This window comes from Schistocerca serialis, chromosome 3 (assembly GCF_023864345.2).
Source record: "Schistocerca serialis cubense isolate TAMUIC-IGC-003099 chromosome 3, iqSchSeri2.2, whole genome shotgun sequence".
Taxonomy (NCBI): domain Eukaryota; kingdom Metazoa; phylum Arthropoda; class Insecta; order Orthoptera; family Acrididae; genus Schistocerca; species Schistocerca serialis.
Window position 1 is genome coordinate 1,031,560,478 of NC_064640.1, and position 24,877 is coordinate 1,031,585,354.

Below are 24,877 nucleotides of genomic sequence, written 5' to 3' on the forward strand. Positions count from 1 at the left end.
TTGACTTTGTTGATGGAGCAACAACCTCACTCCTGCCTGCAACGCTTCATCACTATGAAAGTGAAGTCCTGGAAGGTGCTCTTTAAGTTTTGGAAAAAGATTCTGTCTTGGTTTTCGGCGTCAAAATGGTGAACACAGCTTTCAGCACTTGTCAAAACGCAAAATAAATTGTTGACAGATGTCGAATATCGTCTGTTTCGTGTCAGGATTGATCATTCGTGGTCCCCACCGTGCACACATTTTTCTGCACCACAGTTCTGCAATGATGGCCTGTACACGCTCTCGTGATATGCCACACTTCCCTGAGAGCTATTTCTGTGTTATCTAATGATTTTCTTTGACGAGCTCATCAAACCGATTGTGATGAGGTTGATCGGTTCCCGTACGCGGTCGTCCACTCCGAGCTCTATCACACACATTGAGGTGAGCACCATCGGCACGAACGCCTCGGCGTCGCAGATGACTGACATCTGCGTACACAGCTTCCATTCCCCTATGGATGAACTAGATTTCAATTGGAGACACGTTTTCTACTGTTAGAAACTCGATTACACCACGCTATTTCTCATGTTTAACATACTCGTTGTTACGTTAAACACCGACTTGTTAAACGCTACAATTCTCAACCCTCTAGAAGCAGAAGGTTGCGACTTGTATCAGCGAAGCCGGAAAGTCGACCGAGTAACATGCGTGACATGTGATAACCGATACTGAGGCCAGAATAAAAAATTCGCAGGCATTACTTTTCAGCACGCCCTTCTAGAATTTCACGACTACGACGAGAATGCAGAAGTATGCTGGTGGGAATGGAAGCAAGAAGAAGCGTAGTTAACAAATTATTCGATGCCACGCTGTAATCAATTCATTTGACGATTCAGAATAGAAGAAACGGAAAATCATGTTCATTAACACAGAAATCAAACTGTAAATATTGACAATGTGCCATTCTGCGCCTGCATGTGTTTTTCACCTTGAGATTAATACTTATAATGCGTACTAACTAGCCTGTTCGTTGCCTTCGTAATGTCCCCCCTCTTGCTTGGTCCCTAAATGAGGTAAAGAAATGAAAACAGTGTCACTGATGGTTCCTTCGTATCTTTCCAGCGACTTTTTTTTGAAGTGTTGTTGTTTGGTATTAGTAAAGTACACCATTATTCTGCTCATATGAGGTACTGGGTCGAGGTTGCCAGAAGGCTTATAAATTGTATTCGAAACCCAAAGTCTCAAAGGAAGTGTGTACTTGATTATCCGAAATTTCCCTGTTAGTTTACGTAGCTGTGTAAATAAAAGCCAGAAGAAACCATAATTTATCCATTGGCGTAGCTCATTCGAACAGCAGCGGAACAAAATATCAATCGTAATCTTCCATTGACAGTTGTAACGCTATAACCAACAGCTGAGTCAATGGTAAACCATGGCTGTGATCACAAATTCATAGCTATCTGTGGCTGTGGCACAGTCCATACGACATTTCGATTGTTGGGTAATATACTGCGACACGAATTTGTCTGTCGTCACGGTGTTAAATCAACAGAAATTGTTGCATAGTTCTACCTGCATCACCAGCTTCTCGTTATCGTCTTTTCTTGTTGAGCTTTTCCTATTGCCTGAAAACGAGACACTGAGGTAAATGTGCGTATTCTGCGTGACGAAAATTGCAACATTCCATTTTTCCAGGTTCACTGATCATGTGCATCGGTACCAAATAGTAATTGGAAAACTGAATGAATAACAATAATTGTAGTAACAATAACAAACTAATAATGACTGCGGTTTACTGCTTTATTGGAGGTTGACAACTAAAAATAAAAATAAATAAAAGTAGGATGATCCTTCAGTTGTTACAATGCAAGGGTTTTGTTAGCGTTTGTTTTACTGAATTCCGTTCTAGCTATTTGCAGGACAAAAAGAAAAGGAACTGAAGCGATACACATCGGCAGTCCAACGAGATTTGTACCAGCAACTTCATTTTCCTTACAAGGGAATGGTCCAGTTGGACTGTAGAAACCCATTCTGAAATTTTTCACGCAGCAAAAACACACCCAAAGAAACGCTCTGTCAGAACTTTAATTGCTAAGGAGCACTGCAAATCTTTTAAAAAAGATGTACAAGTTACTCATTTTTACCGAGCATTAGCACGCGAATCGGCGAATACGGAGACAGCCGCGGCAACAGGACGTAGCGCCGCGTAGGGCGAAGTCCAAAGTGCACACATGTCAATTTTAAGAGTTAAACCATAGAAATAATGTCTCAAATTATTAATTTGTTGAACAACTTGGAATTCATATCATAATTGTAGATGCAGATGTTACACAAATGACTAGTGGAGGAAAAGTAATCAAAGCAGCGTATGATGCTACATTACAGTCCATTTCCATCAGTCAGAACTTTAATGTGATGACCTTGAATGTTTTATAATAATTCCTGTAGCATAGTTCGTGTGATAATTTTAGGGTAATTTAGATTTTGCCAGTTGTGAAACAGCTCCTTGTTTATTTCCTGTGGTCGCCACAAAAATGCGAACTATGTATTGGATGACTAAAACAAACATTTTCCATTTCGCCAGGCGCAACTGACAAAAGAAAAATTAATGTATTCAGGTTTTTCACAGAACTTATCAGATTTATTTAGACAGAATTGTAATGGAGTAAAAGATGGTCGTGGCCGTTGTTATGCTTATTGTGCTGCGTACCAGGCATACTTCACCCAATTCGTAAACTGTGGTGATGCAAACTGAAAATGAAGAAATCACTAAGTATAAGAATATTGTTCCACTGATAAACCGGAAGTGACAAAGAACTATCAGACACGTTATCTTCTCCAAGGGAAGTGGAAGTCTTACAACGCAAATTGTCGAGCCTGAATGCGCCTACTTATAACTCCCTTAGAGACCATGAACGGATTGGCCTACATTGTTGGATGAAAAGAAAACAAAGTCACCTGGTTCAGAGACGGCTTTTCTGAACAAGGAAGAGTAGTAAATTGGTACAGCACAAACATTTCGGAAACCCATGTACATCTGAGGTACAAGGCCTTACTGTATCTAAAATACAGCCATTAGAGTCACAAAGTTTACACGGGGCCTTTAGTTATATGTTTTGTAACATTTCGTAGTGTTTTACAATCGATATTGCAATTCAGCTCTTGCTGTTAAGCCAAGTTTACATTTAATTGCAACTTTATTTAATTTTAGTGAGTTTTTATCATCATGCCTCCATGGTTATGCCTTATATATTCTTCCAGTAATATTACAGTCACTGTGATTACAGTTTAATGGTCGGCTGTCAAGATCACTCTGTCTTTATGTTGTGTACTGCGGATTGCAAGCTTAAATCTGTATCACTATTTTTTATTAATTGAGAAACATAGTGTTTCATTACTTCTGAACGTTTTGAGACGTCAGAATCATCCTAAAGCAGGAAGCTTAACACGTTTGTTTGATAATATGTGCGATGTACCCGTAATGTTGGCAACAGTTGTCTGAAGCTCCGAGTAGTATTTGGCGTCGCTATTCGAAAGTGCATGTCAACCAGCATAGATGTCAGTTATTAAACCACGTTGTAAATATTATTGCCAGCTTTTGTTTTACAATCAGACGACTTAATAAATTTATGAAGTTGTTTGTGTGTCAAAAAAAAGAGTGTCGTTTCGCCAGTAGGAAGATGGTAGTTGCGTTGTGACTGAAATCTATGTATTTAAGAGTATGTGAATTGTAATTTTTGCATGCTAGGAAACAGTAGGTATTACACAGCACCAAGCAACAGCAGTGTTTGTTGACGGGGAGTGAAGTACATCTGACGACAACCAACAGCTGGAATAGTTTGCCATGTTCTGTAGCCACCAAACACGTCTGGGAGGAAGCTTTTGTGCATCTTCCATGTAAATTGTCATTGTGGTATATTTGTTAGGGTTTTTTATCCTTTTGCATCGCCAGCAGAGTTCATAAATGCCAAAACCCTACTGCAGATTACAGTCACTGCATGTTAAGAATAAGAATCACAAAATAACCTTTAAATTTTATAGGACTTAAGTGATATCGACGGGGATTAATAATGAAGATTAAAAAGTTTTTTCTGAATATAGTATTAAAGATATGGCACAGTTTTCTCGCATTTTGGAATTGGTTCCGCGATACGAAGGAAAGTTCAGTCCAAATTCTGCATATAAGTAAAAATTTTATTATTGCAAATAAATCTTATGATGTTGTTATGAACAGTGATGATCCATCTGTTAAGGTCAGTATGTTACACTATAACTGTGAATATACTTATGTCTCAGCAATGTATTGTTGTTTATACTGATTTGTTGTGGTAATGGTCTTTGCCTCTTGCTTCCTTCACTTCTCAACCGTCCATCCAGGTTTCTTTACAACTGCAGCTACGAAAGTTACATCCAGAATTAATAAACCAGAAGCTTGCACATGACTTTCACTTCGTGCATCGTTTGGACTTTGCAACAAGTGGTGCTGTTTGTATTGCTTTACACAAACGTGCAGCGAAAGCAGCAGCAACAGCTTTTGAAACAAGAAAAACGAAAAAGTATTACGTGGCCATTGTTCGAGGACATGTTGCTAAAGAGCTTATGGACATTACAGATCCAATTGGTGAAGACAAAAGGGAACGACATGGTAACCATCGCATGTGTCTGGCTTCTGATCCTAACAGCTGTTACGCAAAATTTGCACATACACGATTGCTAGTTCTTCAGCGTGGGCTTTATGGAACATATCCAGCCACAAAAGTATTGTTAAGGCCAGTCACTGGAAGAAGACATCAGCTGCGCGTTCATTGCATGAGCATAGGTCACACCATTGTTGGAGATTACACGTATAGTAATAAAAACGATAGTTTACCAACTCGAATGTATTTACATTCTTATAGGTGAGTATGGACTGCCATAGAATATTCCAACAACATTTTGCTGTGATAATTTTTTTTTATTATTATTTGTTAAGAGAAGTATGTTGAATAATAAATTTATATATATTTTTTTTTTTTTGGGGGGGGGGGGGGGAGAGAGAGAGAGAGAGAGAGAGAGAGAGAGAGAGAGAGAGAGAGAGAGAGAGAGAGAGAGAAAATATGTGTAAGTCAGGGATTTGCTAAAGAAATTGCGTATATATACGGTATCTTGCTGTTAATGTGTGATGTTTCAATTCCAGACCGGTTTGTCATGCTGTAATTGCACTTTGTGACCAAAAACTTCCAGGCATTTGGGGTTTGGCTTTGCATCTGAGGGTATAAAACGCGCGCACCTACTCTTCATCATATGTAGTTCCTGTCATTATGTTAACAGAGGTAATTGATGCAACCCACATGTTATAGTGAACTACATTCCTCTGTTGAAATCGTAGGAACCCTCAAGCTCAGAGATTTCACATGAATTACATGTACCCAGATTCACTGTGTCTGTAATGTGAAGTGGAAGTAATAGGGTTTTCCAAAACCCATCATTACCATGACAACCTAATAAGTCAACTGGTGGTGAAATTGACAGTTACCATACATCCAATTGCTGTTCAAGCATAGGCACAGATGTAAGGGACTATGCATTCCATTGACAAGTAATAGGAATTTATTTTCTTGGCTTCCTGCTCTCCAGAAATCGCTGATTACAAAACAAATGTAAAAGTTTACTCAGTGATGCAGTCAGTGCTGTCACTAGTGTAGAAAATGGTTTTGTGTAGTGTTGTTTGTGAGCACATGGTGGGACTTACAAATGGAGATGTGCTGGCTGTCTGGTTTATGGTATTGTGTCAACAGTCTAATTCAGTGCAGGAAGTTGACAGTTTGAAAAGGCTTTGTCTGTTTGAGTCCAATATTACTTTTGGTAGATGGGAAAATGGATGTAGGTATTCTTAAGTGTGTTACACAGTTACATGCTTACTATATGATGGCAATGGTTAGGAAATGTAAATTTTTCTTATTACTGTGATTATATTCTTGTCCAGAAAGCAGAGATTGTTGTATTATAATTTTGAAGAAAATTAGAATGATTTGCTGGAACTAATGGTACTTGTTCAGACATATAAGCTGAACATCTTACACACATGGCTTTTGGATTTTTTAATTTTTATATTTATTTTACTTTAAGTTCAGAGCTCCAGTATACGTCTCCCAAAGTGCTTTGATGAAACTTTCAAAAATACTTGAGAAAATAGGCTTTGAAGTTTTCTGACCGTTTTTTAGTATGCTAAACTAAGAGGGTGGTCTGTCAACAAGCAGTGTGGCTATTTGAAAGTGTTTACATGATGTGTGGGGGTCGTGGGTTTGAATCATAGCAGAATCAATTTTTTAAACAAAGTTACACATTCTGTGATCTTTTACATGAAGCATAAAATTCAAAAAGATAGAAAAAATATAATTTGTGATTTTTAAACTATACAATCTTTTATAAAAGATTGGTAATTAAGCATTTTTGTTTCCAGTAAAAACTGGATTTTTCTGTGCAGTATATAATTAGAAATAATAAGACATGCATTTCTCATAAAATCATAATTAGATGTGTTAATTAGCATATATTTGATGAAGTTTATATTAAAATGACAGGTATTCAAAGTGAATGGTAAAAAACAGACTGAAAGAAGACTCGATTTAGCAATTACAAGTCTTGTGTGCTTTATGTCTTCTACACGTCACAGAAATGCTAGTAGAACATGAACCTTTGTTTAAAAATTTGATTCCATGTGGAATTGAAGCCAGGCCACCCACACACTGCTTGTTGAATAATATGTAACATATTTTAGCATATTAAACATGACTGGAAAACTTCAAAATCAATTTTCTCGAGAATTTTTGATAGTTGCATTGAACTGATTGGGGGGAGGGGTATATTTGAGTTCTGAACTTCACGTATTATAAATATAAAAAATTACAAAAATCTGATTGCCATTTGGTCCCCTTATTGATAGTGAATGAAAGTAACAATTATAGGTCTGATCTCTCTGCATGAAAATCTTGTAGCAAATATTTACTACACTTCAGCCAGTGAAAGGTAAAGTTTTTATCAGCCCGAAGGTTTGATTGAACACCATGGCGCTGTATTAGGCATGACCCTATTGGAGATGGTATGCTACTGCATTCCTCCAACCTTTTAACTGCCATATCTAGCCAGTTGCAAGAGACCTATAGTGTAACATAGACTCCGAAACTATGTTGCTACTCAGTATTTTTAACTGTAGCAAACTTTGCCAAAGGTGAAAATAAATTACATATAAAAACCCTAGGACTAACTGCTTCCAAATGTATGGCAGCAAGTTCTTTGTACCTGAGCATGGTACCGAGTGAGGTGGCTCAGTGATTAGCACACTGGACTCGCATTCGAGAGGACGACTGTTCAATCCCGTCTCCGGCCATCCTGATTTGGGTTTTCCGTGATTTCCCTAAATCGCTTCAGGCAAATGCCGGGATGGTTCGTTTGAAAGGGCACGGCCGATTTCCTTCCCCATCATTCCCTCGCCCAAGCTTGCGCTCCATCTCTAATGACCTCGTTGTCGACGGGACGTTAAACACTAATCTCCTCCTCCTCCTCCTCCTCCTCCTGAGCATGGTGCAAGGCTACAACAAAATTTAAATGCTGTAGCATTAGCAGTTAGGTGTGTCTCTGTATATTATTATTATTATCATCATCATCATCACTTATTTATTTACCTCGAGACGCTGTAGGATCACGCAAAGCATTCTGCTTCATTTTAGCATTCTTTCTGACCTTCCACGATTTTCTCATTTTTTTCTTCAGCGAGTCTCTTCCCATCCTCAGTCACTGGTTTCTTTGAGACTTCACTCTCTGACCTAACATTCCACTTTCTGTCTTGAATTTCTATTGGATCTCTTTTTTTTGTGCTTTTTCTAGGGCAGGTTTGACTTGTGTGATCCATCATGTTGTTGACTTGACCACTTGTATATGTGTCAGAATCCTGTTGGTGAATGTGGTTGGTGGTAGCTTGCTGATGTGCCCTTAGCGATTTCAGCATTCTTTTTCTGACTGCTGCTAGGTTTGACATCTTCTCTGTGGTTGTCATAGAGTGTAATGTGTATCCTTCTTCTATCAGCTTTGGGGCAAGAATTTTTCTCCTTGTTTTGCGTTCTCCCTACAGTATGCTTTCCATTTTACGTTTCGTACGGAATATTAGTGTCTTACTTGCATATAGTACTTCAGGTTTGATTACTGTGTTGTTGTATCTCATCTTTGTTTGAATGGACGTGCGTTTATTATTATACATGTCTTGCATTTTGCCGTAAGCTCTATTCATTTTTTGTGGTAGAGTCTTCCATGAGATGTTTTCTGCTCTTGTAGGTTGAAATATTTCACCTAAATATTTATAATGTGTAACTCTTTTTGTCTTGCTGTATTTTGTGTAATTTTTGGGCGTTTAATTTTGAGAAGAAGAATTCAGACTTTTGGAAGGATATTGGCAGGCTTACTTTTCTGCACATTCTTTTAATATTTCTATTTGTCTGGTTGCTGTTGATTCATTATCAGAATGTGTGGACAGGTCATCAGCAAAAGCTGTGTTTGAGATTTCTATCTTGTCCCAGGTTGTGTTGGTTTCCAGTGTCCTTGGATTTTCAGTTCTTTTTCACATTCCCTCATTACTTTGTCAAGGATCAGGTTGAACAATGGTATTTATTTATTTTCCCCCTCTCTCCTGTTGCACTTGCAAATGGTGTGCAGGAACAATTAACTAATGGGAAGCTTGTTTTCAATCTCAAATTTCTCTCGTTTTACTATTGTGGTCTTTCACAAGCCACATGTGGGGAGGGAAGTAACATGTTACTTGACTCTTGTTGGAAAAGACACTGTTGCTTCGATCCTGAGTAGTTCTTTATGCAGTTTTCTGTTGTGGCATCTTTCATACATACAATAATATCAGTACCAAACAACCACATTGAGCCTCCAGTGTTATACTCCTAGTCATTTTTATGTATCAACAAGAGTAAAAGTCCTATAACACCCTCTTGGAGTACACATGGGGAGAAAAAAATAAAAAATAAAAAAAATATTTTTTACACCAGATGATTTCTCCACATTAAGAGTAGCATGCAGAGTTACATGTACTAAGAGACTGTCAAATCAATCCCAGAGTTAGTTGCATAATATGTAACATCGAATTTCGTTCACTGTGTGATCATTCAGAACTTTTTTTATTATTATTTCGTTTGGCATTAAGGATACATTACTTGAATTGAACAGCAATGATGTTACTGGTAACACAATATGCATATACTACAAATTTAATAGATTACATTCATGTATGGTAATAAAAGTCTCAATAATATACATACGGATAAAATCACTAGGATGAGTTACATGTAAAAGAGAAAATGTGGTTTTTATAAACAGTAATATTGACAAACAGAGCTTCAAGTTGTAATAAAAACTATAGGTTAATATCTAAAGTATCCAGCCAGAAGATTGCTTGTTCAGAGACCTCATGTATGCTGGTCAGAGTTCCAGCATATTTCCGTAGGGGACACTCTGTGACTATGTGGTGTACTGTTTGTCGTTGGTGTCCGCAGTCACACTTGGCACTTTCAGCGATTCCCCACTTATGCTTCAAGTCCTGGCAATTTCCGTGCTTGGTGCGTATGCGATTTAGGGTGGTCCACGACCTCCTAGGTAAGTGGAATCCAGAAGGGACTCGTGTATGATGAGAAATGAGACCTGCAGAATCGGGATTGGCTGCAAACCATGCTTCCCGCCATGCTGTTTCTGGTTGGAATCCTTCAGAAGTAAGCCTTTTTCCAAGTCTCCAGGAGGGTTTCCTGGACTTAAGACGTTGCCTTTGAGTGGCATCACAGTCCTGGTGTAGCGGTAACTCGGGATTCTTGGAGCATTTCTCCCATTCCCTTTTCAACGCTGCTTGACGTCGTAACTTCGGTGGTGCAATATTAGACAGAACAGGTAGCCGTTCTGTGGGTGTGGATTTTATTGTCCCGGATACGCTTCTCATGGCTACATTCAGCTGCGTGTCTACCATGGCTGTATGAGCGCTGTTCAGCCATACTGGGCTGCAATATTCCCCAACAGAGTATACAAGTGAGAGGGCAGTTGTTTTGAGTGCTGATGCCTTAGGTCCCCAGCTTGTTCCGGAGAGTTTGTGTAATATATTGTTTCTGGTTCTCATTTTTAAAGCTGTTTCAGTTAGGTGTTTTCTATATGTTAGCGAACGATCCAAGGTCACGCCGAGATATTTTGGGAATGGGTTATATGACGGCAACTGATTTCTAAAGGAAATTTGCGGTTTATAGCGAGCATGCCTATTACTCAAATGGAAGGTGGAGTATTCAAAATTCATCTAGAATTCGCAGATCCTGAGTGAGAGTCATTTCTGAAGTTGTAAAATTGTTAGCCTGCGTCACCAAGGCTATGTCATCAGCATAGATAAATGTTCTTGCTTTCGTTTCTGGCAAGTCAGCGACTTATAAATTGAAAAGTAGGGGGGCCAATACTGATCCTTGTGGTAGTCTGTCATTTAAATTGTATACCTTGCTTACTTGACCTTTTAGGTGAACTTGGAATTTCCTGTTCGACAGCATGTTATTGAGTAGTTGTGCAATTCCTTTACATGGAATTATTCTTAAGAACTTAAGAAGCATGCCTTTCCGCCACACTGTATCATATGCTGATGTTAGGTCAATAAACACGGCCATTGTTTTCTTCAGGTCTTCGAAGCCCTTCTCTATGTATGTTGCCAACACTAGCACTTGATCACTACAACTGCGGTCTCGTCTGAAGCCAGCCTGTTCTACAGGAATGTGTTTCAGGATAGTTGGTGCAATTCTATTATAGAGTACTCTCTCCAGCAGTTTATAGCAGACACTTAGAAGTGCAATGGGTCTATAGTCTTCAGGATTGTTACCAGATTTTGACGGTTTCAGGATGGCAATTATTTTAGTTTTCTTAAAAGATTTGGCAGTCTTCCTGTTGCGAGAATTTCATTAAACAGTGCAGTTAGCCACTGCACTGCACCTTGGCCAGCATGTTTAAGGAACTCCAGGTATATACCATCACAACCAGCCGCTTTACCAGATTTCAGAGTATCTAGGGCTGAAACAACTTCGGCTGCAGAGATTTTCTGTGCAAATTCGGAAGGCTGTGCTTGAGACATTTTAGACTTTAGCTCATGTTTTATTTCTTTGGCTTTCTGTTTGTTGTTGTTGCTTGGTGTTCTTGTTATATTAACAATCCTGGCTGCTATTTTGTTAGGATTTATTTTGTCTGATAAGATATTAACTTTTGTGGCACTGCCAAGCTTTCTTAATAAATTCCAAGCTTTCTTACTCGAGTGTTAGAAAGACATGTTTTCAGTTAGTTCCATCCATTTCTTTTGCCTAGCTGAATCTAGGGCCGAAATCAATTCATCTGCTACCTTGGTGTCTCGAGTCGTTTTAAATTCGTCATACAATTCTTGACATCTAGGGCTCCATCCAGGAATGTAGTTCTCTCAGTAGCCTCTTGGAATATGTTTTCTGGCAATGGAATGAATTAGTCTAGCAAAGCGGTCGTAGTGCCTAACTTTAGGTGGAATAAACTGAATAATATGATCAACCTCTTCAGAGAATTTTTCCCATTTGGCTTTTTGGAAGTTCCATTGTGGCTTTGGTATAGACTTCACAACTGGGATTTCGAGTCCAATTTTCACCAGTACAGGTCGGTGTTGGCTTCTAGGGAAATCACTGAGCACCTTCCTGCTGCTCTGCAAGGGTACTCCTTTGTTGTTAGTGGTAACGAAACAGAGATCGGGAGTGTAGTCCTGAGCCCATCTAGCTGAGCGGTATGTCCCTTTGTCCTTCCCGTCAAATAGTAAGAAAAGGCGTTCCATTTCAGCCCATTCTGATACTTTCTCACCATCTTCATTCATGGTGCTGTAGCCCCATTGTGTGTTATGGCCGTTGAAGTCTCCAATTACTATTCCTGGATGTGGAATATTTTGAGCAGCTTCATTTACCCATGGCTGTGCTGGGGGCTTATAGATGTTCACAATCTCTGTGTTGGCGACTTTCAGCCTGATGGTATGGATGTTATTCTCCATTTTTCTTTGGACATCTATTACCTCTTCAACATCATTCTTGATATATGTTGCAGATCCGTAACTTGCATGGTATGTCGCAGCAGCTAACGTGTAGCCAGGGAGCTTACACCTGGAATGAAGTTGGGTTTCGTCTGAGCAGTGGGTTTCCTGTAGTGGAACAACGTCCACCTTGTTTTCAATCAATATTTGAGTGAGATACTCACTTTTTGCTCTGCTTGTTCCCTCTATGTTTAGCTGTAAGAGCCGGAGGGTATTCCCTAAGTCCTTTGTCAGGTAGTTCTTGGCAGAACTATTTTGCTTCATTGCTATGTATCCTCTAACAGCTGGGATATCCTAAGGTAATTTGTAACCACCAGAGATCCAGCAGCCTATACCTGTAGATTATTTAGATTCAGAACTGAATCTACATCTTCATCTATACTCTGCAAACCACTGTGAAGTGCATGACAGAGGATACACCCTATTGTATCAGTTATTAGGGTTTCTTCCCATTCCATTCACGTGCGGAGCATGGGAAGAATGATTGTTTGAATGCCTCTGCGCATGCAGTAATTACACTAATCTCATCCTCACGATCCCTGTGTGATATGTAGCAGGGTGTTAGTATATTCCTAGAGTCATCATTTAACACCAGTTCTAGAAACTCTGTAAAGAGGATTTCTTGGGATAGTTAACGTCTATCTTCAAGAGTCTTCCAGTTCAATTCGTTTGGTATCTCACTGACACTCTTCTTTGGATCAGACCAACCTGGGACCATTCATGCTGCCCTTCTCTGTATATGTTCAGTATCCTCTGTTAGCCCCATCTGGTATGGGTCCCAAATACTTGAGCAATATTCTAGAAATGGTCATGAAACTTCCCCATTGGTCTACCAATAAACCGAAGTCTACCATCTGCTTTACGCACAACTGAACCTATGCGATCATTTCATTTCATATCCCTACAAAGTGTTACACCAAGGTATTTGTATGAGTTGGCCGATTCCACAGTTACTCATTGATATTATAGTAATAAAGTCTGAGGTTGCTATAAATATTGTCTGCAAGGTCATTAACTTACAACGTGAATAGCAAGGGTTCCAACACACTGGCGTGGGGCACACTAGTAGTTACTTCTACATGTGATGATGACCCTCCATACGAAATATCATTCTGTGTCCTCCCTACCAAAAAGTCCTCAATCCAGTCACAAATTTCATATGATACCCTCCTATGATCATATTTTTGACAATAAACGTATGTGCAGTACTAAGTCAAATGCTCTTTGGAAATCGAGAAGCATTGAATCTACCTGGTTGCCTTGACCCAAAGCTTCCATTATGTCATATGAGAAGAGTATGAGTTGGATTTCACATGATCAGTGTTTGCAGAATCCACGCTGGTTATCACTGAAGAGGCCATTCTGTTCAAGATACCTCATTATGTTTGAGCTCAGAATATCTTCTAAGATTCTACAACAAACTGATGTCAAGGGTCTTTAATGGTAGTTTTGTGGCTCAATTATTCTACCCTTCTTTTAGACTGGTGTGGCCTGTGCATTTTACCAAAACCAGGCACGGTTCTTTGTTAGAGGGATCTTTGATAGACTATAGCTAGAAGAAGAGCTAACTCAGCCAAAAATGCAGTATAGAATCTGACAGGGATTTCATTGGGGCCTATAGTTTTGTTCAGTTTTATTGAGCTCAGCTGTTTCTCCACACTGCTGACACAAGTATCTATTTCACTCATCTTTTCAGTGGTATAAGGATCAAATTGGTGCAATGCTCCCAAGTTTTCCCTTGTAAAGGAACATTTGAAAACAAGTTGTGCATTTCTGATTTTGCTTTGCTATCCTCAATTTCTGTTCCTGCCTCATTCACTAGGGAGTGGAGATTATTTTCGGTGCCACTGACATCATTTATATATGACCAGAATTTCTTTGGGTTTTGTGAAATGTCATTTGACAATATTCTTCTGCGGTAGTCATTGAAGGCATCACACATTGCTCCCTTGACAGCCAAACATGTTTCATTCAACATCTCTATACCTGTAGCCCTATGCTTTATTTTACGCCTATTAGAGGAGTTTGTGGCACAACTTGACTAGAAGAAGGGATCGGTTGGTAGAGCATATTCTGAGGCATCAAGGGATCACCAATTTAGTATTGGAGGGCAGCGTGGAGGGTAAAAATCGTAGAGGGAGACCAAGAGAGGAATACACTAAACAGATTCAGAAGGATGTAGGTTGCAGTAGGTACTGGGAGATGAAGAACCTTGCACAGGATAGAGTAGCATGGAGAGCTGCATCAAACCAATCTCTGGACTGAAGACCACAACAGCAACAACAACAACAACATGCAGTAATCTCTGTTTCTTTAGAAGTTTCCTTACAGTGACTGTATACCATGGAGGTTCCCTTCCATTATGAACAGTTCTACTGGGTACATATCTATCCAGTACATGGTCAACTATTCTTTTAAACTTGAGCTGTAGTTCCTCTACATGCTCCTGCCCTGTGCTGAAAGTTCAAAGTTCCCCAAAGAGGTATGAGACAACTGATATTTTATTTAGGATACTGAATGTATATATCTTCCTGCTTATTTTAGTTGTCCTTTGTACTTTGATAATCATTGTTGCCACGATTACGTCATGATCACTGATACTACTTTTGATGTGGATATCCTCAAAAAGGTTAGGTCTGTTTGTTGCCATTAGAGCCAATATATTTTCATTATGAATGGGGTTTCTAACTATCTGATCTAGGTAGTTGTCGGAGAAGGCATTTAGTAATGTTTCACATGCTGTCTTATCATGCCCACCATTAACAAAAGGCAATTTTCCCAATTAATTATTGGGTGATGAAAGTCTCCAGTGATTGCAGTATGATTGGGGAACTTACATACAGATGAACTGAGCTTTTCTTTGAAGTTTTCGGTTACATTAGGAGATGAGTCTGGTGGGTGATAGAAGGATCCAATTACCGTTTCATGCCCACCCTGTTTTATACAGCTCCAATTTATATCTCAGTGGATTTGAGTTTCCTGTCTACTGTAACAAATACACCACTTCCATGTCCTATTTGTCTATCCTTTCAATATACACTAAAATTTTCTCCAAAAATCTCACTGTTGTCAATTTCAGGTTTCAACCAGCTTTCTGTATCTAGTATTATGTGAGCTTCACTGACTTTCAGGAGCGCTTCAAACTCTGACATTTTATGTGAATGGTTGAAAAACTGATACTTCTGGGTTTCCTACAGCTATCGTTATCTGGGATGGATGGAGAGTCACCTAATTGGGGGGGGGGGGGGGGGGGGGGGGGGAAAACCACTTGTGCGCATCCCACACGCAGTCAGCTACCTGAGTAGCAGCTTCTTATGGGTGGTGCACACCTGACCCCTTTAGGGGCACCCTACAGTTCACAACACTATTTCACAAGTACAGGAAGTGCAGCCTAGCTGTCAAAGAACCTCCGATGTCTCTAGTTCAGTTCTTCCACTTGACTCGGAGCCAAAGGCCCCCGATTGGTTTTGGAGACAATGCTGAAAATTGTGAGCTTTGTTGAAACTTCATGCACAAGGCTGATCTTCTCAGTATTCTCTGCCACTTGTTGGAATGACCTAAGAGCCCAGATGACAGGCATGGAATGTTTTTTAGAAGTTTAGAGACTTGACTTTGACCTGGGCACAGCTACCTATTGCATTCTGGATCTCGTGGATAGACAGTGTGAGCTGTTTTTCATAAGATTACTGATTACAGAATCCATATTGAACATGGAGTGAACAATAATGGGTGCCCGGACATTTTCGGTCACATAGCGTGTGTAGTGCTTGTTGGCTTTACCATATTTGTCTGAGAATAATGTTTCACATTTTAGCACTTGAAAGTATGTTATGAAGTTTAAAATATTTCAGCTGTTAGCACCATGAGATATAAATTTATTAAATGAGTAAACTCTGTGTATGCCTACGATACAAACATTTTTTTTTAATATTTATAGGCTGGTTATACCAAATGACATTGAATCTATAGATATTCAGACTGCAGATCCATTCAAAAATGAAAATAATCCACACACATGGATGGTGGTAGAAGCTTTAAATGACTTAGATGAAAATGTATTCAAGAAATTGGACACCCAAGACTGGTGAGCAACAATTCCTTAAGTTATTGGTTAGTTACAGTGGCTAACGTGTCCATAGTATGCAGCTTGCTCTCTGTGGCTTCATTATCTTCTATTGTTATAGTTTCTGAGGAGATTATTTGAATAATATGTGCCGTACATCTATTCCTGAGCGTGTAGCATTATGATGACGATACTTACACATCAGGGACCGTAAATTCTGATGTGCCACACCTTTTGCTATTTGGCCTCTGTGAAGTAACATTTTGGCCAGAGGGCTATAGTTAATTAAATTGTGTGAATAAGAATGTGGTATTTGGGAATGTCCATATGTAAGAATCAATCAGAATAAGTTTCCATAATTTTCTTGTCTTTTGTTAATGCATAATTTGACTTATTCCTCATTTCAGAAGGTCTAATTTCTTGATGGGATCTATGGACATGTGTGAATGAATGAAAAAGATAAATTTACTTTGCATAGAGGTAATTGAAGTGACACACTGGGTCAGACAGTGGGTTTAATTCCCTGTAAAAGTTAATGAAGTGTTGTCCATTAACGTATGTCTCCCTGCTGCAAGGAATTGTTCCAGGAAGAAGTAAGTATGTTGTTAGGTGTTCTTATAAAATTTGAGATATTACAAGTGTGACAAACTATCAACCCATCTTGCTATTTACAATTTTTTCTGATGTTATTGAAAAAGGTGTATATAACTGGATTCTAATACACCTTGGAAATGTAAAAAAAAATAATCAATGGCCAATATTATGGTTCTCATAAAGCGATTCTGACACATCAAACACTCTTCACATTGACCGATGATATGTTGCAATGTGTAGACTGTTCTGTTTGCATTATTTGTCCATAGACCATTCAGTAGAACAGTATCAGACATGTCAGATACATTACAGAAACAATATATACATATACAAAACATTACCAAACCACGATGGATTAGGTGAGCATAGGTCAGGAAATTGGACATAGAATCATACCAGCATTCACCTTAAGAGCTAATAAACATACAAACACCTGCCAATGCTGTGGCAAACATAAATCTTTTCGCAACAGATTATCTTCTCTGAGATGTATTGTGTTGCAAACAAAACTCAGAAAAGTGAGCACCAACAGCAGAAACATTCTTGTGCAAAGAAACAAACAGCGTAGATCAGGCTGTTCAAACAAGTGCCCCGTGGATGGGAGGGCTCATTGCCTCAGCTCAGAGCTGCGGCAGTGCCGGGAGCTCCACGTTACGCTTGCTAGTACTCTGTCCCCCGGTGGCCATGGTGCCTCCTCTCGAGATTGTCCCATGTTTCTTGATGAGTGGGCTGTCCAGGAGATCCGGGCAAAGGAAAAAGTACCATACCCAGTCACTCGAAAGTTACTGGCTAGTCGCAAACCCTGTGTTCTCCCATCTGGCACCTATAGTTTTGTTTTTGTTACCCCCTTGCTCCGTGAAGAATATGGCCATGCAACCTCAAATTCAGTGTGAAATTGCCCAGTGTCAAGGTAGCATCGCTATCCCCCTGTACAGCTGTGCAATGAGCCACCAAACTCTTGCTTCAAGGGGCGAAGCCACCAGCTACACAACCGGTAGGCCAGAAAGGACAAAAAGAGTACCCCCATGAAGACTTCCTATGTCCCTCCAGCTAGACAACACCTGAGTCTTCCCTAAATCGTTTCAGGCGAATGCCGAGATGGTTCCTTTGAAAGGGCATGGCCGATTTCCTTCGCAATCCTTCCCTAACCCGAGCTTGCGCTCCATCTCTAATGACCTCGTTGTCGACGGGACGTTAAACACTAACCACCACCACCACACCTGAGTCTTCCACTGATAACCGGAAAGGCTCGAAGAAGTCCACCAAAGACAAATGGTCTTCTCCTTTGCAGACACAAAGGTCCTCTTCGACAGTGTTCCCACATGATACCTTAGTCCGACCGACTTCTGTGTCGGCGGTGCGCACCGCCAACAGTTTTTCTGTGTAATGGAATGTTCGCGGTCTTCAATCCAATAAAGAGGATTTACGGCTGCTTTTGGCATCACAAGTGTCCCCTTATACTCTGCCTTCAGGAAACAAAATTGTGTCCTCATGACCTCTTTAAGCTTTCACATTTCCTTCCAGTTTGTTTTGACCTTCCCCTTGACGACCTCAAGGGGAAGGTCAAAACAAACTGGGAGGAAATATGAAAGCTCAAAGAGGTCGTGAGGACACAATTTTGTTTCCTGAAGGCAGAGCATTCCGTCACATGGGGGCATCATGCTGCTCATATGGTTTGATGATCATAGTCAGCCCATCTCCCTGACTACCCATCTTCAACCTTTTGCTGTTCGCCTTTTCCTTCCACACCTAACATTTTCCCTTTGTACGAGGGTCACTCCAAAAGAAATTCACACTATTTTTGTAAAAATACAGTTTTCATTCTGCACGTGTGAAAGTTTTACAGTGTGTAGATACATCCTTCCCGCTTGTTTTCAACCTTAGTTCAACCTGTTCCCATGAGTGGTGTCGTCACAGCATGTCTTCAAGATGGCTGCTACACTTGACATTCGTCAGAAGCAACATGCTGTCATAGAATTCCTGTGCTGTGAAAACGAGACAGTGGGAAACATCCACAAGAGGTTGAAAAAGGTGTATGGAGATGCTGCTGTCGATCACAGTACAGTTAGTCGGTGGGCAAGCAGGTTACGTGATGAAAGCGGGTACGCCAATATTGAGGATTGTCCTCGCAGCAGCAGGCCTCGTACTGCACATGCTCCAGACAACGTGCAGAGTGTTAACAAATTGGTGACTGCTGACAGACGCATCACAGTGAACGAATTGTCACGCTACATTGGGATAGGGGAAGGAAGTGTTTGCAGAATAGTGAAAGTGTTGGCATTAAAAAAGGTTTGTGCCAGGTGGATTCCCAGGATGTTGACAGTGGCTCACCAAGAAACAAGAAAAACGATATGCAGCGAACTTTTGGAACTGTACGACAATGGTGGAGATGAATTTCTTGGAAGAATTGTGAAAGGTGATGAAACATGGCTCCATCATTTTTCACCAGTGACGAAGAGGCAATCAGTGGAGTGGCGTCATGCAAATTCACCCAAGAAAAAAAAATTCAGAACCACACCTTCTGCTGGAAAAGTTATGGCTACTGTGTTTTTTGATTCCGAAGGACTCTTGCTTGTGGTCATCATGCCAAGTGGAACCACCATAAATTCTGATGCATATGTGATGATACTGAAGAAACTTCAAGCTCGACTGAATCGTGTTTGACCACATCAGCAAAAGCAGGATGTTTTGCTGTTGCACAACAATGCACGACCACATGTCAGTCAAAAACCATGGAAGCAATCACAAAACTAGGATGGACAACACTGAAACACCTGCCTTACAGTCCTGACCTGGCTCCATGTGACTATCGTCTATTTGGGAAACTGAAAGACTCTCTTTGTGGAACAAGGTTTGAAGATGATGACTCCCTTGTACACGTTGCAAAACAGTGGCTCCAACAGGTTGGTCCAGAATTTTACCGTGCAGGTATACAGGCGCTGGTTCCAAGATGGCGTAAGGCAGTTGAGAGGGATGGACATTATGTGGAGAAATGAAAATATTGTTCCTAAAGGATGTATCTACACGCTGTAAAACTTTCAAGCATGTAGAATAAAAGATGGATTAATAAAAAAGTTAGTGTGCATTTCTTTTGGAGTGCCCTCGTTCCCTTTATATCCCTCCATCATTCAGTGTCACCAGGGCAGACTTCCTTCAGCATATTGGGCAGCTACCTCACCCATTTCTGCTACTCAGTGACTTCAGTGTGCATCATTCCCTTTGGGGTACCCTCTTGGCCGATCTTCTTAATCAACTCAGCCTCTTCTGTCTTAAAACTGGAGCACCCACATTCCTTTCTGACTCCTCGCACACCTATCCCCATTTGGACCTATCCTTCCACATTGTCCAGCTTGCCCATCATCTTGAATGGTTCATTCTTTCTGACACCTACTCGAGTGACCATTTCCCATGTGCTATCCATTTGCTGATTCCTACCCCACCTGCGTGCACACCCAAATGGCAGCTTACTAAGGCTGACTGGTGGCATTAATCCTCCCTGGCAACCTTCAGAGAACAAGATTTCTCCAGTTGTGATGACCAGGTGGAATATCTCACAAACATTATCATTACTGCTGCAGAAAATTCCATTCCTCGCACTTCCTCTTTACCATGCTGTGTTCCAGTCCTTGGTGGACTGAGGCATGTCACAATGCAATTTGCACGCAGATACGTGCTATCCACATTTCAACCATCGTCCTATGATGTCAAACTGCATTCATTATAAACAGATGTATGCACAGTGTCGTTGCGTTCTTTGCAATAGCAAAAAAGCTAGCTAGTTTTCATTCATTAGCTCTTTTAACAGTTCCACCACTTCCTCTGTCATGTGGGCCAACCTGCGCCAGCTCTCTGATCCATTTGCCAATTTCTGGCCTGACAGTAATGGATGATGTCATCGTGGACCATATTGCTATCTGCAACACCTTGGGCTGCCATTTTGCAGAAATTTCGAACTCTTCCCACTATCAGCCTGCCTGCCACCAGAGCCCTTGCCTGCAAAAGGCAAAGGTCCCGAGTTCGAGTCTCGGTCCGGCATACAGTTTTAATCTGCCAGGAAGTTTCATCTTCAGCGATGTCTTGATCGTCTTCACTCATGGAGCATCGACAGTTGCTTTTGTTTTTCCACTGACAAAACTGTCTGTATGAATATCTGGTGGTGCAGTTGGTTTCTCCCACCATCTTTACATCTTGGGCCTGTTGCTCTTCCATTCGTTGAAACTACGAAATTCCTGGGGCTCATGCTCGATAGGAAACTCTCTTGGTCCTCCCATGTGTCTTACCTGCTGGCCCACTGTACACGGTCCCTCAGTGTCCTACGTGTCCTCAGTGGTACATCCTGGAGTGTCAGTCGAGGCACCCTCCTCCGTTTGTACCGGTCCCTTGTCCGTTCGAAACTTGACTACGGGTGCTTTGTTTATGAATCTGCACCTCCGTCCCTCTTATGCCGTCTCAATGCTGTCCACCATTGTGGCAGCCATTTGACCACCGGTATTCTGAAGCTGTTGAACTGCCACTGTCCTACCGCTGTGGCTTTCTCCTCAACAGGTGTGCATACCGTTTGTCTGCCATGCATGGCCACCCATCCTATGCCTCTTTGTTCGATGATTCCTTTGATTGCCAGTATGGGGTGCATTCCTCTTCTCTGTTACCTCCTGGAGTCCGCCTTCGCCGCTTGGTCCGGTGGCTTAATTTCGCACTACCTGCAACTTTACCGGTGGGTGTGATCCCTTCACCACTTTGACTTTGTGAAGCAGCCTGTGTTAACCTTGGCCCTCATTCACTTCCTAAGGACGCTACTCTATTCTCGCTCTATCGCCTTCAGTTTCACAATCTTCGCATGGAACTTAGTGATAGTACTTCTGTATACACTGATGGCTCTTGGACTGACCATGGTGTCGGGTGTGCCTTCGTCATTGGTGCCAATGTCTTTCGATATTGGCTACCGGCACACTGCTCAGTATTTACAGCCGAACTCTTCACCCTGTATCAGGCTATGCAGTACGTCCGGTGACAGAGGCTTTGCAATTGTGTCCTCTGCTCAAACTCACTCAGTGCCCTTCAAAGTCTACTTGTGCTGTACACCACCCATCCCTTACTGCAACAGGTCCAGGAAAACTGCCACTTGATCACTCTTGGTTGAGCCACTGTGATGTTTATGTGGGTTCCTGGTCATGTTGGTCTGCCAGGAAACAAGACTGCTGCCAAGGCTGTAGTCCTCATATTTCAGCCCTCTAGTTCCTATATTCCCTCCAGTGATCTGTGTATTGCCATCTGTCAGAAGGTGGTGTCCTTTTGGCATCGCCATTGGTCCTCCCTTCATGGGGATAAACTCTGGTTTATTAAGCCTCTCCCAGCAGCTTGGATGCCCTCCCCTCGGCCCTCCCGCCAGGAGGAGGTCATTTTAACTAGGTTGTGTATTGGGCACTGCCTTTTTAGCCATCGTAATTTGATAAGTGACGCTTCCCCACCACTTTGTACACATTGTGCACAAGTTTTAACTGTCCACCACCTCCTGATGGAATGCCCATTTTTTAACCGTTTACGTTCCCACGTGGGTTTGCCATCTGAGTTATTGGCTGTTTTAGCAAATGACGTGCGGGCTGTTAACTGTGTTTTACTTTTTATTTGTCAGAGCAATATGGCAAAGGCCATTTAATTTTTAGTTTTGGACCTCTGTTTCTGTATTGTCTCTTTTGTAGCCCTTTCTCCACATCCCAGTTTTTAGCTGTCTTCTCTTATGTCACTTGGAATTGACATATAGTCTTTTTTAACTCCTCTGTGTCTTCGTGTTGTATAGTTTTGACGTGGGGGTGTAACACCCCAGTTATTTCTGCGCCGTAAAACAAAACAAAATGAGTAACTCTGTCCCTTCAAGTAAACAGATTCATGACTGTCCTTTTTAGTTCTTGGGGATGTGTAATGATCTACTCGCTGAAGCCCACTGCCTGCTTCATTAGAGGAAATGTATCTTTAGTGTCGGAGGTGGATGCCCACAGTGCGTGGTGTCTTACAAAATGCTTGTTTCTGCAAAGAAATAAAATTTGCAGTGCCATTACAATTGAATAGAAGGGCCTGCTCACAAGGAAATGATTTCCAATTTGAAGAGCAGTATACAGGAATATGTAAGTTAAAAAAAAAATTGTGATTGATGATTTTTTTTAGAACTCTAAAAAAAAATTCGTGTACTACTGTAATGTGTTTATTCATTTCATCTGAATGCTGATGAAGAAAACCTAAATGAAGCCGTAATTCGTGCAATTTATAAAGTAGTCCTCATCATAGCACTGACTGGCAAAACATTCTGTTTGGGACCTCCCATTAAATCATTTCTGGTAGCAATAGAAGAATGAGTAGTCCCAAGGGGATTAGCAACTTTTGATGGTTTTTTTTTCTCTCAAAGCAAATGGCATCCCATTGACTCCTCGACATGGGAGGTGATCTGGAGCCACAACTCAGCAATAAAGCTCAAGGTCCCACAGCATTTTCTCTCACCATCAGTGAGATCACAGATGTATGTGAATGTGCTCTACTTGCTATTGTTATACATGTTGTAGACATGCAAATTGTTGAGAAGTGGTACCACTGGATTACATGACAAGAGGGCTCAACATTTTTGAAGTCATGTGAGAGTCAGTTGATAGCAAGAACATTCTGTGAGAAATCTTCATTCTGTGGCCACAAACAGTGTACCACAAATGGTTGGGTATCAGCAGGATTAAAAAGTAAACTTAAGAGGGACTTTGAAAAGGAAACGTGGGTGTAATGGACATTGTAATGAATTGTGTATGCAAGGTTGGTGTTATCCATCATCAGTTGAAAGGGTTTCTTTGAGATATTGACCTTTTTTATTTATTTAGGAATTTGCAATGTTTTTAGATGGGAAAGTGAAACAAATTCCTTGCCACAGAGAACCAAAATGGATGTTGCCCATGCTTTTCTGGCTGATATGATGATTTATCTAAATATACTGAATGTGTCACTATAGGAGAAAGATTTGTTGATAGTACATGGGGCATGACAAACTAGGGAGGCTCATCAAGTTGAAATAATTGCTTAACACTAATAATGTGACAAAATTGCTCTGATCATAGTACACATTCAGAGATAAGCTCTATTTGAAGTGTTGATGGAGAACAGAAATCTGATGGTTTCACTTGTGTTGATTCTCTAAAGTTAACTTCTGACATATCTTTTGTAAACTGTGGACATATAGTTAATCAGCTAATAGATAGTTTTGAGTCACAGTTCCAAAAACTAAACTTTCTGGAGATGCAGTTAAAATTGTTTAGTGTTCCTTTTTCAGTCGTACTTGATGATGTGTCAGCTGCAATGCAATTAGAAGTAACTGACTTACAAAATTCAATTTTATTGGAGGACAGGTACTTCTGCATTACGCCAACAGCCGTGCGCAGTGGTAACACTGGTTCCTGTCAGATCACCGAAGTTAAGTACTGTTGGGCTGGGCTAGCACTTGGATGGGTGACCATCCAGTCTACCCAGTGCTTTTGGCAAGCAGGGTGCACTCAGCCCTTGTGAGGCAAACTGAGGAGCTACTTGACTGAGAAGTAGCAGCTCCAGTCCCGTAAACCGACATACGGCCGGGAGAGCGGTGTGCTGACCACATGCCCCTCCATGTCCGCATCCAGTGATGCCTGTAGGCTGAGGATGACATGGCGACCAGTCGTTATCGTTGGGCCTTCATGATCTGTTTGGACGAAGTTTAGGTTTTTAGGTACCTCTGCACTATGGTGACAAGTCATGGGGTAGTGATATGCACGTATACAGATGGCAGTAATATCACGTACAGAATGTATAAAAGGGCAGTGCATTGGTGGAGCTGTCTGTCATTTGTATTCTGGAGATTCATGTGAAAAGGTTTCTGTTGTGATAATGGGTACATGACTGGAATTAACAGATTTTGAACATGAAATGGTAGCTAGAGCTACACACATGGGGCATTCTGTTACAGAAATCTTTAGGGAATTCAGTTCTCAGAGATCCTCTGTGTTCTGACCAGGGGCAATGCAGTGGCCCACTGCCTTCGCTTAAGAACTGAGAGCAGTGGCATTTGGGTAGATGTCAGTGCTAACAGACAAGCAACATTCCATGAAATAACCACTGAAGTCAATGTGGGATGTATGACGAACATA

General features: G+C 40.9%; 1 protein-coding gene across 1 annotated transcript in view; it reads left to right on the plus strand.

Moving 5' to 3' along the window:
- Positions 1-3,494: 3,494 nt before the first annotated feature.
- LOC126471494 (RNA pseudouridylate synthase domain-containing protein 1-like) overlaps positions 3,495-24,877 on the plus strand; it is a 28,717-nt gene continuing 7,334 nt past the window's right edge. Inside the window, exons 1-4 of the mRNA XM_050099708.1 lie at positions 3,495-4,235; positions 4,360-4,880; positions 16,008-16,154; positions 16,541-16,726. Coding sequence (XP_049955665.1) covers positions 4,053-4,235; positions 4,360-4,880; positions 16,008-16,154; position 16,541 — 852 coding nt within the window. The 5' untranslated portion in view covers positions 3,495-4,052 and the 3' untranslated portion in view covers positions 16,542-16,726. The remainder of the gene's footprint in view (positions 4,236-4,359; positions 4,881-16,007; positions 16,155-16,540; positions 16,727-24,877) is intronic.